General features: G+C 37.0%; 3 protein-coding genes across 3 annotated transcripts; 2 read left to right on the top strand and 1 right to left on the bottom strand.

The window, feature by feature from the left end:
- Positions 158 to 3335, top strand: LOC104712601 (cysteine-rich receptor-like protein kinase 3). Its single transcript, XM_010429529.2, has 8 exons — positions 158 to 838; positions 944 to 1335; positions 1427 to 1540; positions 1648 to 1787; positions 1890 to 2100; positions 2185 to 2419; positions 2507 to 2651; positions 2747 to 3335. Exons 1-8 carry the CDS (start codon positions 453 to 455, stop codon positions 3077 to 3079), a joined length of 1956 nt encoding a protein of 651 aa, XP_010427831.1. The 5' UTR covers positions 158 to 452; the 3' UTR covers positions 3080 to 3335.
- On the top strand, positions 4089 to 7024 carry LOC104712600 (cysteine-rich receptor-like protein kinase 2). The gene is made up of 7 exons (XM_010429528.2): positions 4089 to 5084; positions 5170 to 5283; positions 5365 to 5504; positions 5595 to 5805; positions 5898 to 6132; positions 6211 to 6361; positions 6453 to 7024. Exons 1-7 carry the CDS (start codon positions 4313 to 4315, stop codon positions 6780 to 6782), a joined length of 1953 nt encoding a protein of 650 aa, XP_010427830.1. The 5' UTR covers positions 4089 to 4312; the 3' UTR covers positions 6783 to 7024.
- Positions 7970 to 13710, bottom strand: LOC104712599 (homeobox protein knotted-1-like 2). Its single transcript, XM_010429527.2, has 5 exons — positions 13142 to 13710; positions 12711 to 12830; positions 12468 to 12606; positions 8376 to 8608; positions 7970 to 8243 (listed from the first exon to the last, which is right to left on the bottom strand). The coding sequence occupies exons 1-5, from the start codon at positions 13424 to 13426 to the stop codon at positions 8085 to 8087; spliced, it is 936 nt and encodes a 311-aa protein (XP_010427829.1). The 5' UTR covers positions 13427 to 13710; the 3' UTR covers positions 7970 to 8084.

Below are 16329 nucleotides of genomic sequence, written 5' to 3'. Positions count from 1 at the left end.
TTTTTTTTTTTTTTTTTTTTTTTCTTTTTGTGACAAAAACAGAAAATACGACACATACAAAAAAAAGAAAAGTGACACAAGCAATGACGTCATTCCCCATGCATTAAAAAAGAACATAACTCACACACGGCGTCGTTTTCGCTTTTCACTGCCCCCAAATACGATCATCATCTTTCTCGTTGAAATCATAAAGAGACAAAAGTCTCACTTTGACTTCTCCTACCATTGGAAAAAATATGTGAGCTTTTCTTCTTTTCTTTTGACCCCCAACAACTGAAATCGAAGATTTTTCAATTTCAACTTCTCTTGATCGTTCGTGCCTTCTTTCTCTATCACCAAGAAATCTATTCAAAGAGAAAAGAAAAACAAAAACAGAGCAAAAGATCCACAAAAAAACCTTACACAAATGCTATCTTGTTCAATTTCAAGAACCTTAAAACACTAAAACCCAGATGTCAATTCACACTCTTAGTCTTCTTCTTCTCCTTGTGGGTTTGTTTATAAACCCTTCTGTGTCAGACTCAAGAGGAGAAACAGTGTCTCAGATATGCAGCAACAGAACATCGCCGCCGCAACAGAGAAGTCTCTTCGTCAGCACTTTCCTCGCCGCCATGGACTCCGTCTCTCCGCTTGTTGAAGCTAAAGGTTACGGCCAAGTCGTCAACAGGAACGTCACCGCGAACCAAACCGTCTACGCTTACGGAGAATGTATGAAGGATCTTAGTAAGAAAGACTGTGACTTGTGTTTCGCTCAGATCAAAGCTAAGGTCCCTCGTTGCTTACCTTTCCAAAAAGGTACTCGTGGTGGTCAAGTCTTCTCAGATGGTTGCTACATCAGGTTTGGTTCTCTCTCGTACTCGTTTCAATCACATAAAAATCTAAACTTTTTTTTTTTTTTGTGTGTTTGATTGATTCTATTGTATTTGGTTATCCTTGTGTTTAGGTATGATGATTACAGTTTCTTTAACGAGACGGTAAGTTTGCGAGACGAGTCAAAATGTGCTCCAAAGGAGATAACCGGGGTTAACCGGACGGTGTTTCGAGATAACGCTGCGGTGCTGGTGAGGAACATGAGAGTGGAGGCGGTGAGAAACGGTGGATTCTATGCTGGTTTTGTGGATAGAGATAACGTGACGGTTCATGGTTTGGCTCAGTGTTGGGAGACTCTTAATCGTAGTGGTTGTGCTCAGTGTTTGAGTAAAGCTTCAGTAAGGATTGGTTCTTGTTTCGTTAATGAAGAAGGTCGGTTTCTTAGCGTTGGTTGTTATATGAGGTTTTCTACTCAGAAGTTTTATAACAATTCTGGTAACTCTACATCAGATGGTAATGGTGGTGGTAAGTACAATAAGCCTGAATATGTGATCATAACTTTAGTATATGTTGTTGTAACGAAATTGTAGCATTGATTTACTAATTGATTGATCAGGTCATAACCGTTTGGGTGTGATTTTGGCGGTGACATCTTCGGTGGTAGCTTTTGTTCTTTTGGTCTCTGCAGTTGGTTTCTTGTTTAAAAAGAGACACGCCAAGAAGCAAAGAGGTTTGTGACTTTGAAAAAGCTTAGTTTTCAAGATTAGTCATTGAATAGTTAAGTTTTAAATTCTTGATCTAAACGAAGACATTGTTTTGGTGTGTAATGTAATGTAGAGAAGAAGCAACTAGGGTCACTATTCATGCTTGCGAACAAATCTAATCTCTGTTTCTCTTATGAGAATCTCGAGAAGGCCACAGATTATTTTAGTGACAAAAATAAGCTAGGACAAGGAGGATCTGGTTCTGTCTATAAGGTAAGTTGTGTGTTCTTATCATCCATTTTCTAGAGTTACTTCTTTGGATGTTCCTACACTTCGGTTGGTTAAGTCTTTACCCTTTTTGTTGTGGAATAATAGGGTGTTCTTACTAATGGTAAGACTGTTGCAGTAAAGAGACTGTTCTTTAACACAAAACAATGGGTTGATCATTTCTTTAATGAAGTTAATCTAATAAGCCAAGTCGATCACAAGAACCTTGTTAAGCTCTTGGGATGCAGCATAACTGGACCTGAAAGCCTTCTGGTATATGAATACATTGCGAATCAAAGCCTCCACGACTATCTCTTTGGTTTGTTTTTGTCATCCTAAACCCTTTTTTTTTATCGTCACCATGGATCTTTATTGACTGGTCTTTACTGATATTTTGGTTTAGTAAGAAAGGATGTTCAACCGTTGAGTTGGGGGAAGAGATTCAAGATTTTACTTGGTACAGCTGAAGGAATGGCGTATCTTCACGAAGAGTCGAATCTAAGAATCATACATAGAGACATTAAGCTGAGCAATATACTTTTGGAAGATGATTTTACTCCAAGAATTGCTGATTTTGGTTTGGCTAGATTGTTCCCAGAGGACAAGACTCATATTAGCACTGCCATTGCCGGGACACTGTAAAGTCTCAAACCAGATTGTGTTAACTTTTACACTTTTACCAACTTTTTTTGTGTGTTTCTGAAGTTTTACACTTGTGGAAACAGAGGCTACATGGCGCCAGAATATGTGGTAAGAGGAAAACTAACTGAGAAAGCAGACGTTTACAGTTTTGGAGTTCTTATGATTGAAGTTATAACCGGAAAACGTAACAATGCCTTCGTACAAGAAGCCGGTTCGATCCTACAAACGGTAGATGACTCTTTAATAGTAATTAATTAACATTTTCTTGATGGATTGATTTTAACTTAAAACCCTTTTCTTGAATCTTGAAAACATACTTTTAGGTATGGAGTCTTTACAGAACAAGAAATCTGGAAGAGGCAGTGGATCCAATCTTGGGGGATAACTTCAACAAGATAGAAGCGTCACGTCTACTTCAAATCGGGCTGCTCTGCGTTCAAGCAGCATTTGATCAGCGGCCAGCTATGTCTGCGGTTGTGAAAATGATGAAAGGGAATTTAGAGATTCACACGCCTACTCAACCGCCGTTTCTGAATCCAGGGAATGTAGTAGAGATGAGAAAGTTTATGATGACTCCCACGACGAATCAGTCTAATTCTTCAGGATCAAGGAGTGACTACATAACCGAGAGTTCAAGTTTCTTCGAACCTAGATGAGAATCTTTTAGTGTGGGTTCTGAATCATCTTGTGTATATGTACAAAAAAGTGTGAGATGACAATTAAATCGTGTGTAACTAACTGAGTGTTATGTATGTGCCACGTCAATGTTATAGAAACTAGGTGTTAGAGGAGGTCACATGGTGGGGAGTGAGGACAGATTCTGGTTTAGTCTCGGTTTTGATTGTAGTGATTCGGTTTATGCTTCAGTAGCTTTGTTTATGATACACGGTTATGCAATTGTTTCTTGAGTTTTATGATAGTGTTTTTTTACATTAAACAAATCAACAACGTTTCTACGTTTTCAAGTTTTTTAAGTTACAAAAAAAAATTCAGGTCATGGAGAAATACATGTATACCATAAGCTTATTATACCAGGTCTTTATACTAGCCAACTAACTAGTTTAACATTTTTAGAATTGAATGACCATCTACTTCTTTGTAATTATCTTGGAAAACTTTGACCATGTCACCATGTAAATGGTACCAGACTACCAGGTCCAGGCCTATTTTGTTTTGTTTTTCTTTTTGACGTCAACCAACTAGCACTACAAAATCAACTAACAACCTATTTTTTAAATTTAAAGTAGTCCAACTTTAGTTTATCCATTTGCCATATCTTAATCATATTTTGTTGAATGTTATGTCGTCGTCGTTGTTGTAACGTAACACTACGGGCATGTGACGTTTCCTTTTCTTGAAATATTCAGAACATATTTGGTTAAATGGATTATCCAAGTAAACCGAACCGGCTCCACTCCAGATGAATGAGCTAAATTATTAATTGGTCCACCGGTTTTTAGGTTTACAAAAGCCGACAAATATCTGAATGAAGACAACGACTTCAACAAGATCGAGCTGGTTCGGTCGTCCAAGTATGAATGCAAGACTTAAACTCCCTCCCTCATTTATGTTCTTCCACTCGCTCTAGACGAAGAAAAAAAAACCCCAAAATATCATATTAAATTTTTACTTTTTTGACTAATCAGTACAACAACTACACATATTGATAGATAGATACAGCAAATTGGGTTGACTACTGTATAACAAACCAAAACCAAGTTAATCATCAAAGTCAAGGCTTTTGAAATTTCCTCTCTTTCTTAAACAATTTCTTCAGTTTCATCATTCCCAATTCTCAAATCTCTCTGCTTCTTCTTTCTCAATTCCATACCCTGAAACAGAACACAAAGCCAAGCCCTTTTGATCTCTTTCAATCAAAAACTAAAAAGATGAAGAAAGAACAATCTCATCATCATCATCCTCTGTACTTGCCATGTCTCTTAATCTTTCTTCTTTCATTACTCCGTCCAATCACAGGAGACGCAAGGGCACGAGCCGTTAAAGTCACTTGCTCACCTCAACTCGAGCACAACGAAACCGCTTACGTCCCCAATTTCGTAACCACCATGGAAAAAATCAGCACAAAAGTTCAAACCGCTGGTTTCGGAGTTGCCCTTACCGGTACAGGACCTGACGCTAACTACGGTCTCGCTCAGTGCTACGGAGATCTTCCTTTAAACGACTGTGTCCTCTGCTACGCGGAAGCACGTACGATGCTTCCTCAGTGTTATCCTCAGAACGGTGGTAGGATCTTTCTTGACGGATGTTTCATGAGAGCTGAGAATTATAGTTTCTATAATGAATACAGAGGACCTGAAGATACCGTTGTGTGTGGGAACAAGACGAGAAAGAGTGAAACTTTCGGTGATGCGGTGAGACAAGGGTTGAGTAATGCGGTTGCTGAGGCTTCTGGAACTGGAGGGTACGCTCGTGCCTCTGCGAAGGCGGGTGAATCTGAATCTGAGTCAGCGTTTGTGTTGGCGAATTGCTGGAGAACTTTGAGTCCTGGTAATTGTAAAAAGTGTTTGGAGAACGCGTCTGTGTCTGTGGTTAAAGGTTGTTTGCCGTGGTCAGAGGGACGTGCGCTTCACACTGGATGTTTCCTTAGGTACTCTGATCACGATTTCTTGAACAAGATACCAAGAAACGGAAGATCAAAAGGTAACACAATAAAGGTTTTGTGTTATTCTCTAGAATCGCTTGTTCATAGCTAACCATTTTTTGCCGATTGATTGAGTTTTTTCAGGCTCTGTAGTAGTGATTGTGGTGTCAGTACTTAGCTCTGTGGTTGTCTTCATGATTGGAGTAGCAGTAGGTGTTTATATCTGCAAACGTCGGACCATACAGAAGAAGAGAAGAGGTTAGCTTAGTTTCTTATTTTTGATGAATTGGTTTATAGAATGATTTGAGTGTTTGAACTAAGCTTTTTGGTGCTCTTCAGGATCAAATGATGTGGAAAAAATGGCGAAAACTCTGAAAGACAGTAACTTGAACTTCAAATACTCAACATTAGAGAAGGCCACAGGTTCATTTGACGAGGCAAACAAGCTTGGACAAGGCGGATTTGGAACTGTCTATAAGGTATGATGAATAGATAGATCATGGCTTTCTCTTTCTATCTTCTTGTAAAAGCAAATAAGTGATCTCTAGTGGCATCTCTCTTGTGTTTAGGGTGTTCTTCCAGACGGAAGAGATATCGCTGTGAAGCGGTTGTTCTTCAACAACAGACATAGAGCAGCAGATTTCTACAATGAAGTCAACATGATCAGCACTGTGGAACACAAGAACCTTGTCAGGCTGCTTGGTTGCAGCTGCTCAGGACCAGAGAGCCTCCTTGTCTATGAATACCTTCAGAACAAGAGCCTTGATCGATTCATCTTCGGTAACTACTTATAATACTATTTGATGAGTTTCATTTGTCTGACCCTGAATGCAAAATCTGACCAAATCATTCTTCATTTGTTGCTGTTACAGACGTGAACAGAGGTAAAACGTTAGACTGGCAGAGAAGATATGCCATCATTGTTGGAACAGCTGAGGGATTGGTGTATCTGCATGAGCAGTCAAGTGTGAAGATTATTCACAGAGATATAAAAGCAAGTAACATTCTGCTAGATTCAAAGCTTCATGCTAAAATTGCTGACTTTGGGCTGGCCAGATCGTTCCAGGACGATAAGAGCCATATCAGCACTGCCATTGCAGGGACATTGTAAGTATATTTCGAAAAATACACCAGAAACTTGAAATGTTTGAGCTGATCCAATACTTATGAGTTATGAATCTGCAGAGGTTATATGGCTCCGGAGTACTTGGCACACGGTCAGCTAACAGAGATGGTAGATGTCTACAGCTTTGGAGTTCTTGTACTAGAGATTGCAACTGGAAAGCAGAACACCAAAAGCAAAATGTCAGATTACTCAGACAGTCTGATTACAGAAGTAAGTTAATTAGACAGATTTTGTCTTGTGGGAGTTTGAAATTGTCAGTAAGATTTCACTTCTCATACTAATTATGTTTTTTTTTTGGAAGGCATGGAAGAATTTTCAGTCAGGAGAATTGGAGGAAATATATGATCCAAACCTGAATTGGAAGAATCAGAATGACAGTCACATCATCAAAAAGGACATAACAAGGGTTGTTCAAATAGGGCTCTTGTGTACTCAAGAGATCCCGTCGCTAAGACCATCAATGTCAAAGTTGTTGCATATGCTAAAGAACAAAGAGGAAATCCTGCCGTTGCCTAGTAATCCTCCGTTTATGGACGAAAGAGTAATGGAACTCCGAGATGGTTCTGATGGCGACTCAGCTGGTTGTGCATCTCTTGCCACTGTCTCACAAAGTTCCTTTTATGGTAGATGAGCTTTGAAGAAGTGTATAAGAATAACAGAATATAAAATCTGTGAGCAGAAACTAAAATTTTGTGTATAAATCAGTGAGACAAGGTAGTTATAGTATAGAATATAAAGATGTGAAATAGAGTATTTGCAATGGTGATATGGTAAGTCATTTATGTATTAGTACAAATGACGAGAAAAGATGTACTCAACGATATCTGCAGATCATTATACTCAATAGTGAAGCATTTGTTCAATTCCAACTAATCTCGTTGTCACTCACCGCCACTTGTTCAAAGACAGACATAGAGTATATAAAAGTATAACTGTATAAGGCTAGAAAAATAACTTGTCTAATACTAGCTACTAGCTAGAGCTAACGCTTCATCAATGTGTATAATAAATTAATCAAACTCTAGGCATCTATCTCTTCAACCCACCCATAGCTTCAAAACTGTATCTTTACCACCGGAGACTACTCTCTCACCATCTGGACTCCAGTCCACTGCATAAACCTATCCACACACGATTAACAAACATTTAAGCGATTAACATTTTCAAGCAGGCCGGAAACATTAAGCTTTTCAAAGTGCTAATACCTCATCCTCATGACCAGGAAGATCTTTCTTTAATCTTCTCCGTCTAATATCCCATACCTGTGCAAGTGAGGTTTAGAATCTGAGGAGTACACCTCCATATTTGGTTACGGGTAGGTCTTCACTATTTCTTGAGAAACAAGTTCTTACAATTTCTGTTGGCATGATGACCCGTCGTCACGGACTCCCTCTTTACGTGAAATGTTAACATTCGGCTATTCGTATACCGCCACCTTATCTCACATACAAAGTGATCTCGAAAGATGGCATTATGCATAATCCAGTCACATTTACTATATCAGAGCCTATCATGATGCATGATTTTGCTATCACCGAGACTAATGCAACTTTCATGGATCTTCTATATATGCACATCAAGCCAAAGGTATGATACCGATCAACTTAATGGTTACATAAGAAATTTTGCCTCTTAAATACTTTCGTTGGAAGAATATAAAGCAAATAATAGAATTTGCTTCCAAGGAAATGGTGAAAGAAGATAAAATGATAATATCATTTGATCACACAAAAACGGCTCGTTTTGGTGTTCTTTCACTTGACTACTGGAGGATATATATTTGACATAATTCTAGTACATTCAGTCCCGATGAGGCGATGACGTCCCATGTACCAAAGCTTTTTACTCCTTTTTTTTTTCTTTCTTGGGAAACAATTAATATTACAGCGCATTGTGTGAATACACAAAATCTCATATCTTTTTTTTTTTTTTTTCATTCTTCAGTAAAGAATGTGTCACTAGAATCGTCCATCATTGCGAACGGCATGTTCTCCGAAGGCTTCCAATGACGTTTCCTTTGGTTTATAAACCAATTGTTGATTTGTTTTTGATCCAAACCCGTTTCTTCAGCCAGGGCTATTTTGTCACCTTCCTACACACATTTTGTGATGCGAATATTAACACACCAGTAGTTAGCCTAGGATTGACATGCCGGAACAAATTAATATCCGGTATCCATAAGTGTATGCTACTAGGTTACTGTGAATTCAGAAAGGGGACTTACAGTGGGGTAAGGCCATCTATAATGAACATTCCACCAATCGAGCAACGCTTGTCTAGCTTCTCTTGGTAGCTTTCCTTTCTTCTTCTTCTTAGAGAACTCGAGTTTCAATGAACTGATATGGCTACCGAATTTACGGAGCAGCTGGTCCTTGAGATCCCGGTCATTATTTCTTTGTTGGCTCTCATCATCATCAGCTTCTCTCAGTTCCTCGTCAGATGAAACCGCTCCATCATCTGTTCATACATAAGAATCATGTCATGCTTAAGATTCTCAATAATGCATATATCCCATGCATGTTTGAGCCAAATACGTGTAATATCAATACAAATGTACTTACTAGGAGAATGAATGGCTGTAAATACTGTTAAACATTACATAACCAACACTAAATACTTGTAGGCTCAGCTAAATGCTTAAGTGGGCCAAAACACGAAAAAAGAGCCAAGACGCATAAAGAAGAGAGAACCAAAGGTTTAGGGGTAAAAGGGGGAATATAAGGATAGCTAGAAAACATCGATGTAACATATTCACAACAACACTTTCGCAGTGACTGAATAGTTTAGCATTGACCATACTTGTCAGGGGACGACCTGCTCTCTGGGGCTTACCACTGCCCACCTGAGCCACGACACATGTCACCTTTGTGAGACTTTTTAGTGACCCCCGGAAATAACGCTTCCCCAACATTTATGAATTTTTTTGTAATGGCCCATTTTATTTATGTCCAGTCACCATACTGACCAGTGACCCCTATGTTGTTCCTACCAAAAGGCTAGCCTTAATACAAGGAGATTCAAGTTTGAATTTAACATATGATTAATGGCCAAATTATTAGCACTATAATTTTCCAACCAGTGATCACCTAGTAGTGATTAGAGAAAGACACTAATATACCGACAATTACTAAGGCAAAATTAAAGAAGCAATGAGTTTGGACTTGTCAGCAAATAAATATGCAAAACATGAGGGAAAATATATATAGAACATCTTAAATACATAGAACACATGGGGCTGATCCCTAGGCAAATCAGACAAAGATAGTTCACACCTATCATCCAGTAACCTTTGCTAGTTAAAGAAGGCATGTGCAACAATAACTAAGTTTGATCTTTTCTCTATTAGCCGAATTTGGTTTGTTTTTAATTTTTTATCAATGCAATGCAAAAGAGAGAGAACACGCACTGATAAAAAAACTAGATAGACTTGTACACTTCCCAAAAAACGGTAGACACGTGGAAATATGCATGACTCAGCAGGGGAACAAACGAACAGAGGTAATGACAACCACTAAGCAACAGTTGAAAAAGATAGGAAGAGAGTGGAGAAGCATTAGTCATAGATGATTGCGTTGTACAGAAGTGAAACCCCATGTCTCTCCCCTATTTTCTTTTCTAACTTTTCCTTTATAATGAAAATCAAATGAACACAAAAGCTTAAAAGAGAGAGTTGTGATTGGGTCACAGAGGGATCCACTAGCGGAATCCACGGGAGTCCATGTGACACCCGACCACCCCATATGCCCGATATCTCGAGCTATCTTCAACTTCTTCTATTTAGAAATCAAAAGAGGCTAAAAGGTTTCTAATTCAAGCTTATCATGCATTGATTGTTTTTGGTGTCAAAGGACTATTCTATCAACGAAGGTGGTGACATAACCAAACAGTTTATCAGTATATTAATATACCTGACAAATGCAGATTTTTAGGATCATCCTACTATGTGCAAGACAATACACAAGACTTTTCAAATGACCATCGTGTCTAGAACTGGTGAAGCAACTAATGTACCATGACATAGTACTTTTGTTCAAAACAACAGGCTTTCGATTCCAGCCAACTGGTTTCTTAGGAATAGAGATTATACATGCTAACATGCATGCATAAACTGCAATGAGACCTAAGCTCCCATAGACGGATGCAGTGCACCATGCCATATGGCTATCAATTATCATGGTAATGGAAACAACTAGTGTAGTAACCTAGCTACTAACACCAAGTGTTTTCTAGGATATGTCGATATGACAAGATTGGAACAAAAGCCATGACCAAGATTGATCATGCCCACAAACATACGCTTATACCAACTCATCAGGTGTCACAAACAGCATACGGTAAATGAGCTAATTGCGAAAAGGGTTAATCACAAAATAGCAAGAACAAAAAAAAGAAGTACAATAAATACATTATATCAGTTGAAAAGAGCTTTTGGTTTATCCCTAAAACATATTAGCACGAAAAGAAACCAAAACCACGTGACTCTGAAAACTACAGGTGAAACGAATACATAATAGGATTTCTTTTATTAGTTTACGATGTATTCAGTTGAAAAGAAAAGAAAAAAGATTCTGGAGAGTTAAAAAAAGATAAAGATATTGGTCGAGGAGAAGATGTTCAGAACTCAGAAGGTAATACAGTACTAATATATATATATATCCAATCAAAAAGAATATACACGAGATTACCCAAAAATGGCAAGTTGTACTTCCAACCATTAAAGATAAGATTATACTAAACATTAGTCCACTAATAGAATATTCAAGCTGAAGATCTGTTCTAAAACCTTTTGGACATGATTCCCTACGCAAACTCCAAATTAATTATATATGCCGATTAGTAGTAACAACTCTTGCTAACAAAGTACAACCGAAGCTACATAGTAACCACGAGGTACACGACATGGAGAAGATACAAGCCAATTGGCCATCAAGCATTCTTTATGGCCACATATAACATAATCTACAAATTTGTTTTAGCTTTTCCAGGCTAAAGAAAGACAAAATCCAACTATTTGACCTGATCAAAAGACTTCTTTGGTTTACTAAGTCAGATGGGTTCGTGAAAAATAATAAGCACACCAGTGATTTGTACATGGGATATGAACACACAGGACAAAGCAGAATTCAACTGTAAGGCTCTTAGGTTAGGGGGTACAATGTATCCAGTAAGAAAGGCTAATGTCTAGTTGATTACCAACTAGACCCTCCGATTCAAAAATAATTTTCTATTCAAGTTTATGTTTATACTCATTATACACAATATTTGTTTTCTCTCTCTCTAATAGTATAAACTAAAGTGATAGGGATAAAACTTAAGTCTGACACTTACTGTGAAAAAGTAGCATAAACTTTGGTTCATTCACCAAGAGAAGTTGGAGCAATCAAGAACTAACATTTGTTTTACCCACCGGATATTAATGAAGATGCAAACAACATAAGCAATAGCTACTCATATGATCTAAACATGAACCAAAACAACAAGCTGGAGAAAATAAGTGGAATTTATGACTAGGTTTTTTCTCTATCATTAGATTTTCACTGGAAAGAAGCAAATTAAATACAGTAAGTGTCAGTACGACACTGAATTGTCAAAATCAGAATCTCTAGCGCAAAAGTTTTTGCTTTCATAGACCCATTTTTCTTCTGACAGAGGAGAAGATAATAATACAAGTTACAAGTATATTATTATAAAGAAACAAAAGAAAAGTATACCACACCAAAAGATCAATAGAAAAATAAATATCACTACCAGTGAAAATCCTACCTACTCCTTACCCCTAGCACTGCTAAACCATATAATTGATTGAAGAAAATAAATGGCACAAAGCTGTGCCAAGGTCATGCACCCATCTAAAGCATGTGTTTTCTATTTTCCAAGATTTTACCAACTATGTAAAGATGTACTGACGCAATCATGGTTAATATCCTCCAAAACTAGGGTTTTAGTGTTTTCTTTTGCTCTTTCATACCTTTTTAATACCTTGGGTTGTCTAACCGGATCTACTAAGCTCTTTCTCGTTTATTGTTTTATTTTTAAAAAGGATAAATAGAAAACAAAAGAAAGAAAAAAAATCTGTCAGAACTCAGAAGATGTACATCAATTCCTAGAACCTAAAGGGAAAGTTATGGGGAGAGATTCTCAAATCCGCTCGATTTGTAAGGTGAAAATTAACGCAAGGACACAGATCGAGAGGATAGTGCACAAAGATCAATGAAAACACTACGAGAGTGAACAAGCAACAGGTTCGAGGATGTGGTTGTACAGCAAACAAGAAATCAAGAGTACATTAAACCTAGAAAGATCATATAGTGCTAACCTGAAAGGCCTTTAACTGACGCGGGACCAATGCACAGGTTCTGGAGCTGCGTTTCGATCTTGTTCAGAAAATTCGTAGCCTCATCAAACGGCCTCGCGAGATCAGATTTGTATTTAACCAGTATATCACAGTAGGTTTCCTTAAATCGCACCACACAAAAAAAAAATGTATATTAATATAAAAAAAAAAAAAAAGAAAAAAAAAATTAATAGATGAGACAAAAAGGACTAGTGAGAAAGAAACCATGAATTCGTCAAGCTCAGGATCATCTCCAAAGCTAGAAATGAGAGTAACATCTCGCTTCTTGTACATCTCTCTCTGAATCTCTTCCAATATGCACCCTATCTCCATAGGCGCTCCCACCTTGATCAATCAATAACCAAAAACAAAACAATCACACACATCAACTTCAAATTCAATTGTTTATTAGATATAGTTAAGTTCTCCATCTTATTATGTTAGGTAAAAAAAATGGGTCTACTAAAAGAAACATCTTAATATTGCAACAAAAAAAAAACTAGGGAAGGCGAGGCACATAGATGTGCATATATGCTTTAAGAACAACAACATGTAAAATCACTAACGCTTAACCCTAATTTCCAAAACACCTTCAAAGCACAAAATATGTATGACAGTACTGATCTATCTTGTATGTTTAATGGTCATGAGATCACCTTCTGGCAATCGATGTAGGTTTGGAGCAAGCGAGGATACAAAGGATGACAAGCAATCTTCGATTTGATCAAGCCAAGCGAGAAACTATCCTCAGGTTTTCGTATACGCTGAGGAGAGATCCAAGGTGTCTCGGACGACAAAGCGGTAGCTAGTTCGTCGGATCCAAACACGCGATTGTCTCCGGCAGATGAACAGAGCAAAGACTGGTAATCTGACGGCATCATCATCAGCGCCGGTTTCTCCGAATAGTCTACCGTCGAACGGAAACCACACATTCTATCCATAGGTATGATACGATCAGTGCTCGTATACGTCTCTGCGATCTCCCACCAGCCCCTTGGATTGGTTACTTTCTACTGAACAAGAACGGAATTATAAGAAAGTTAAACGGAAAAGATGAAACCGCCGGTTCAACAAACTTTTTCCAAGAGTGGAAGAAAGACAATGAAAATAGACTTGGCCAAGTTGAGTCTGTCTCGTAAGTGTTGCTTGAGAGGACAAGGATCGTAAATATTTCAGCCAAAAAAACAAAAACGCTAATTTTGTGAGGAAAAGAATTAGGAAATTACGAAACTGGGCGTAAAGGTCTATCTTTGTACAGGTCCTATAGAAATTTGCATTATTCTTCGACAAAACTAAAGTAAAGATAACATTATATTAGCTGACTTCATGCAGTTCTGTTCCATCTATTGTATCGTTATTTACATAAACGAGGACGTCACGCAGTGAAAAAGGAAAGAAAGAATATCAAGGTTTGCCGTATATGTTAAGGAATACGATGCGGATAAGAATTTCACCTTACTTGTCTTTTTATTTGTATTTTCAATAGTAGTTTTTTGTCACATTTAAATGTACATACAATTAGTGACCATTACTTTTATTGCTCACAGCCTCAAACCCTGAAAGACCAAAAAAGTAGACGCATATCTTATAAAAAGTAACGGCTATGAGGCCAAGCAAGGCAAGCACATGCTTGCGGCCGTAAATGTATTAGGAAAATAACCGGCCGTGAAAATATCAAGAATATCTTAGTAGTTTAGTGGTTAAAGTGGCTGAGAGTCACTTATAGGTGCAGTGTTCGATTCCTATATCTTGAAGTTTGGCATTAGATTTTGTTTTTTCTTTAACTAACCAGCCTTTTAAAATGTTACTGCCTGTAACTTTAGTATTACTAGCGCCGACTCTGGTTATAAACCGTTTGTTAACAAAAATTAGTTACAAAATAGTAATTTGAATCGTGAAACAGTTCTAAGGGAAGAGTTTGCACGTCCGTAAATGACTAATTAATACGCTTTTCTGTTTATAATTACGGTGGCCGACACTCACAATTCTAGTTGTCCAGAGCCGGATCGGTTCATTCAACTTCTCCGAGATTTGTTTCGCTGTATACACGTCTACGGTACCTACGTGCTTCTTGTCGATCACAGCCATCAAGCAAGATCTTAGTGAGCAAAAAATAAATTTTGTTTAATTGCTTTCAGTAATGTGCTAATTAAAATCCCCTTTGGATTTAAGTTTTTTAGTGGCCACTCGACTAATCCCACGTTTTTTTGTTCACAAGAATCTTATGTAGCGTTAGCGTATAGTATCAAGTATCAACTGAAAAATGAAAATATATCATTACCTTATATGGTAATATATACCCTGCAGTTTTTTTGTAATAAGAAAAGTCCCAATAAGAAAATCATTTTTAACCTTTTTCCAAGAAAACCGATATTTTTGCATGGATATATCCAAAACCCGATCCAATGATCCGTATATTTTTTTTTTCCCAAAAAAAAAGAATATTAAAAATGTCATAAAGGTCTTTATGTTGATGGACAGGTTGATTGACATATCTATCCGTCGGACTACTTTGGTGTGAAACTGTGAATTTTAACTGACATAAAGCTTTCAGTTTTGTATTATTACCACTTATAAAAAGGACAAGGCTTTGCTTCTCGCATTTCACTTCGTTGGATTGTATTGGATTGAATCCTCACCGTTGGCCTTCGCGACATCTATACATTATCGTCAATTTTCTAGATGATCACTATGACATTATCGTCAAGAAATATTAGCACCAAAACGTTCCGCATTTAATTAAGAAAGTTTTTGGTCTGAATCTCCCATTATGAGTCCATGTCTTGCAGAAAAAATGATAATGACAAAAAAACAATGACTAAATTATTGGATCATGTTTGCATAATTAGTGATGCTAGTAGTCTAGTACTGTACGTCCACTCAAGTGTGTTTCTTATGGATTTTTTCCCGTGATCTATCTAAGGTTGTTAGGTTTTGATTCATAATATTATTTTGTTGACCAAAACATCTTATAAGACTAATAATTAGTGATGCTAGCTAGTACTACTATTTTGTTAACAAATTCTGTCTGCTATCTTATTTACTTGTTATGATTTATTTTTGGAAATTCCTAGTCTTAATATTCATTTGCTATTACTTGTTATGTATCTATTTTTTTGCCTTGGCTTTATGTTTTTTTATGATCTATGCAACTATTTAACTATTCGACATATTTGACATAGCTAAAATACTGGGGTACTCATTTTTTAAGTAAGTAACTAAAATATATAGAGATCAAAATGTACATATCTGTAAGAAAAAGTGGACAAATAGCCACCAATAGACTTCTGTGTTAGAAAATCGAACTGATCACCGAAACCGAACCAATTTGATCCTTTGTTTCTTCGGTAGTCGTCGTTGCGCCAAGGCGTTATATATATATCAATAAAAGCTTTTATGGACCAAAAAGTATTTTATGGGTTAATTTAACCTTTATCTTAAAGAATAAATCTTTTGAAATACAGCTTGAAACAGTGGGGAAGAATAGTTTATAATTGCTTTACTGGGACAACAAATATGAGCATCTATTAAATATAGATATATATATATATATATATTTTTGTTTAAGACTATAATCTGTTTTTTACGTAAAAAAAAAATTGCTGTTGAACCAGAAAAAACAAAACTTATTGTTATATATTTACTGTATAGCATATTGATGTTATTCCCATGAACTTGGGACGTCGTAGACATGCATTAAAACAAAAACAATATCAAGCATCCTGATGCAAAAGTGTTTATGTTTCTTATATTCTCCATCTTCAAATGTTTCTTGTGAAGTGGTCCTTTTGCGTTTTGTCTGTGGTCCATGACTCCATCAAATGTATATTTTGTCTTTATTTCG

The sequence above is a fragment of the Camelina sativa genome, chromosome 9 (genome assembly GCF_000633955.1).
Source record: "Camelina sativa cultivar DH55 chromosome 9, Cs, whole genome shotgun sequence".
In the NCBI taxonomy this organism is placed as follows: Eukaryota; Viridiplantae; Streptophyta; class Magnoliopsida; order Brassicales; family Brassicaceae; genus Camelina; species Camelina sativa.
The sequence above is the reverse complement of the archived record's forward strand: the minus strand, read 5'-3'. Positions and strand labels throughout refer to the sequence as shown.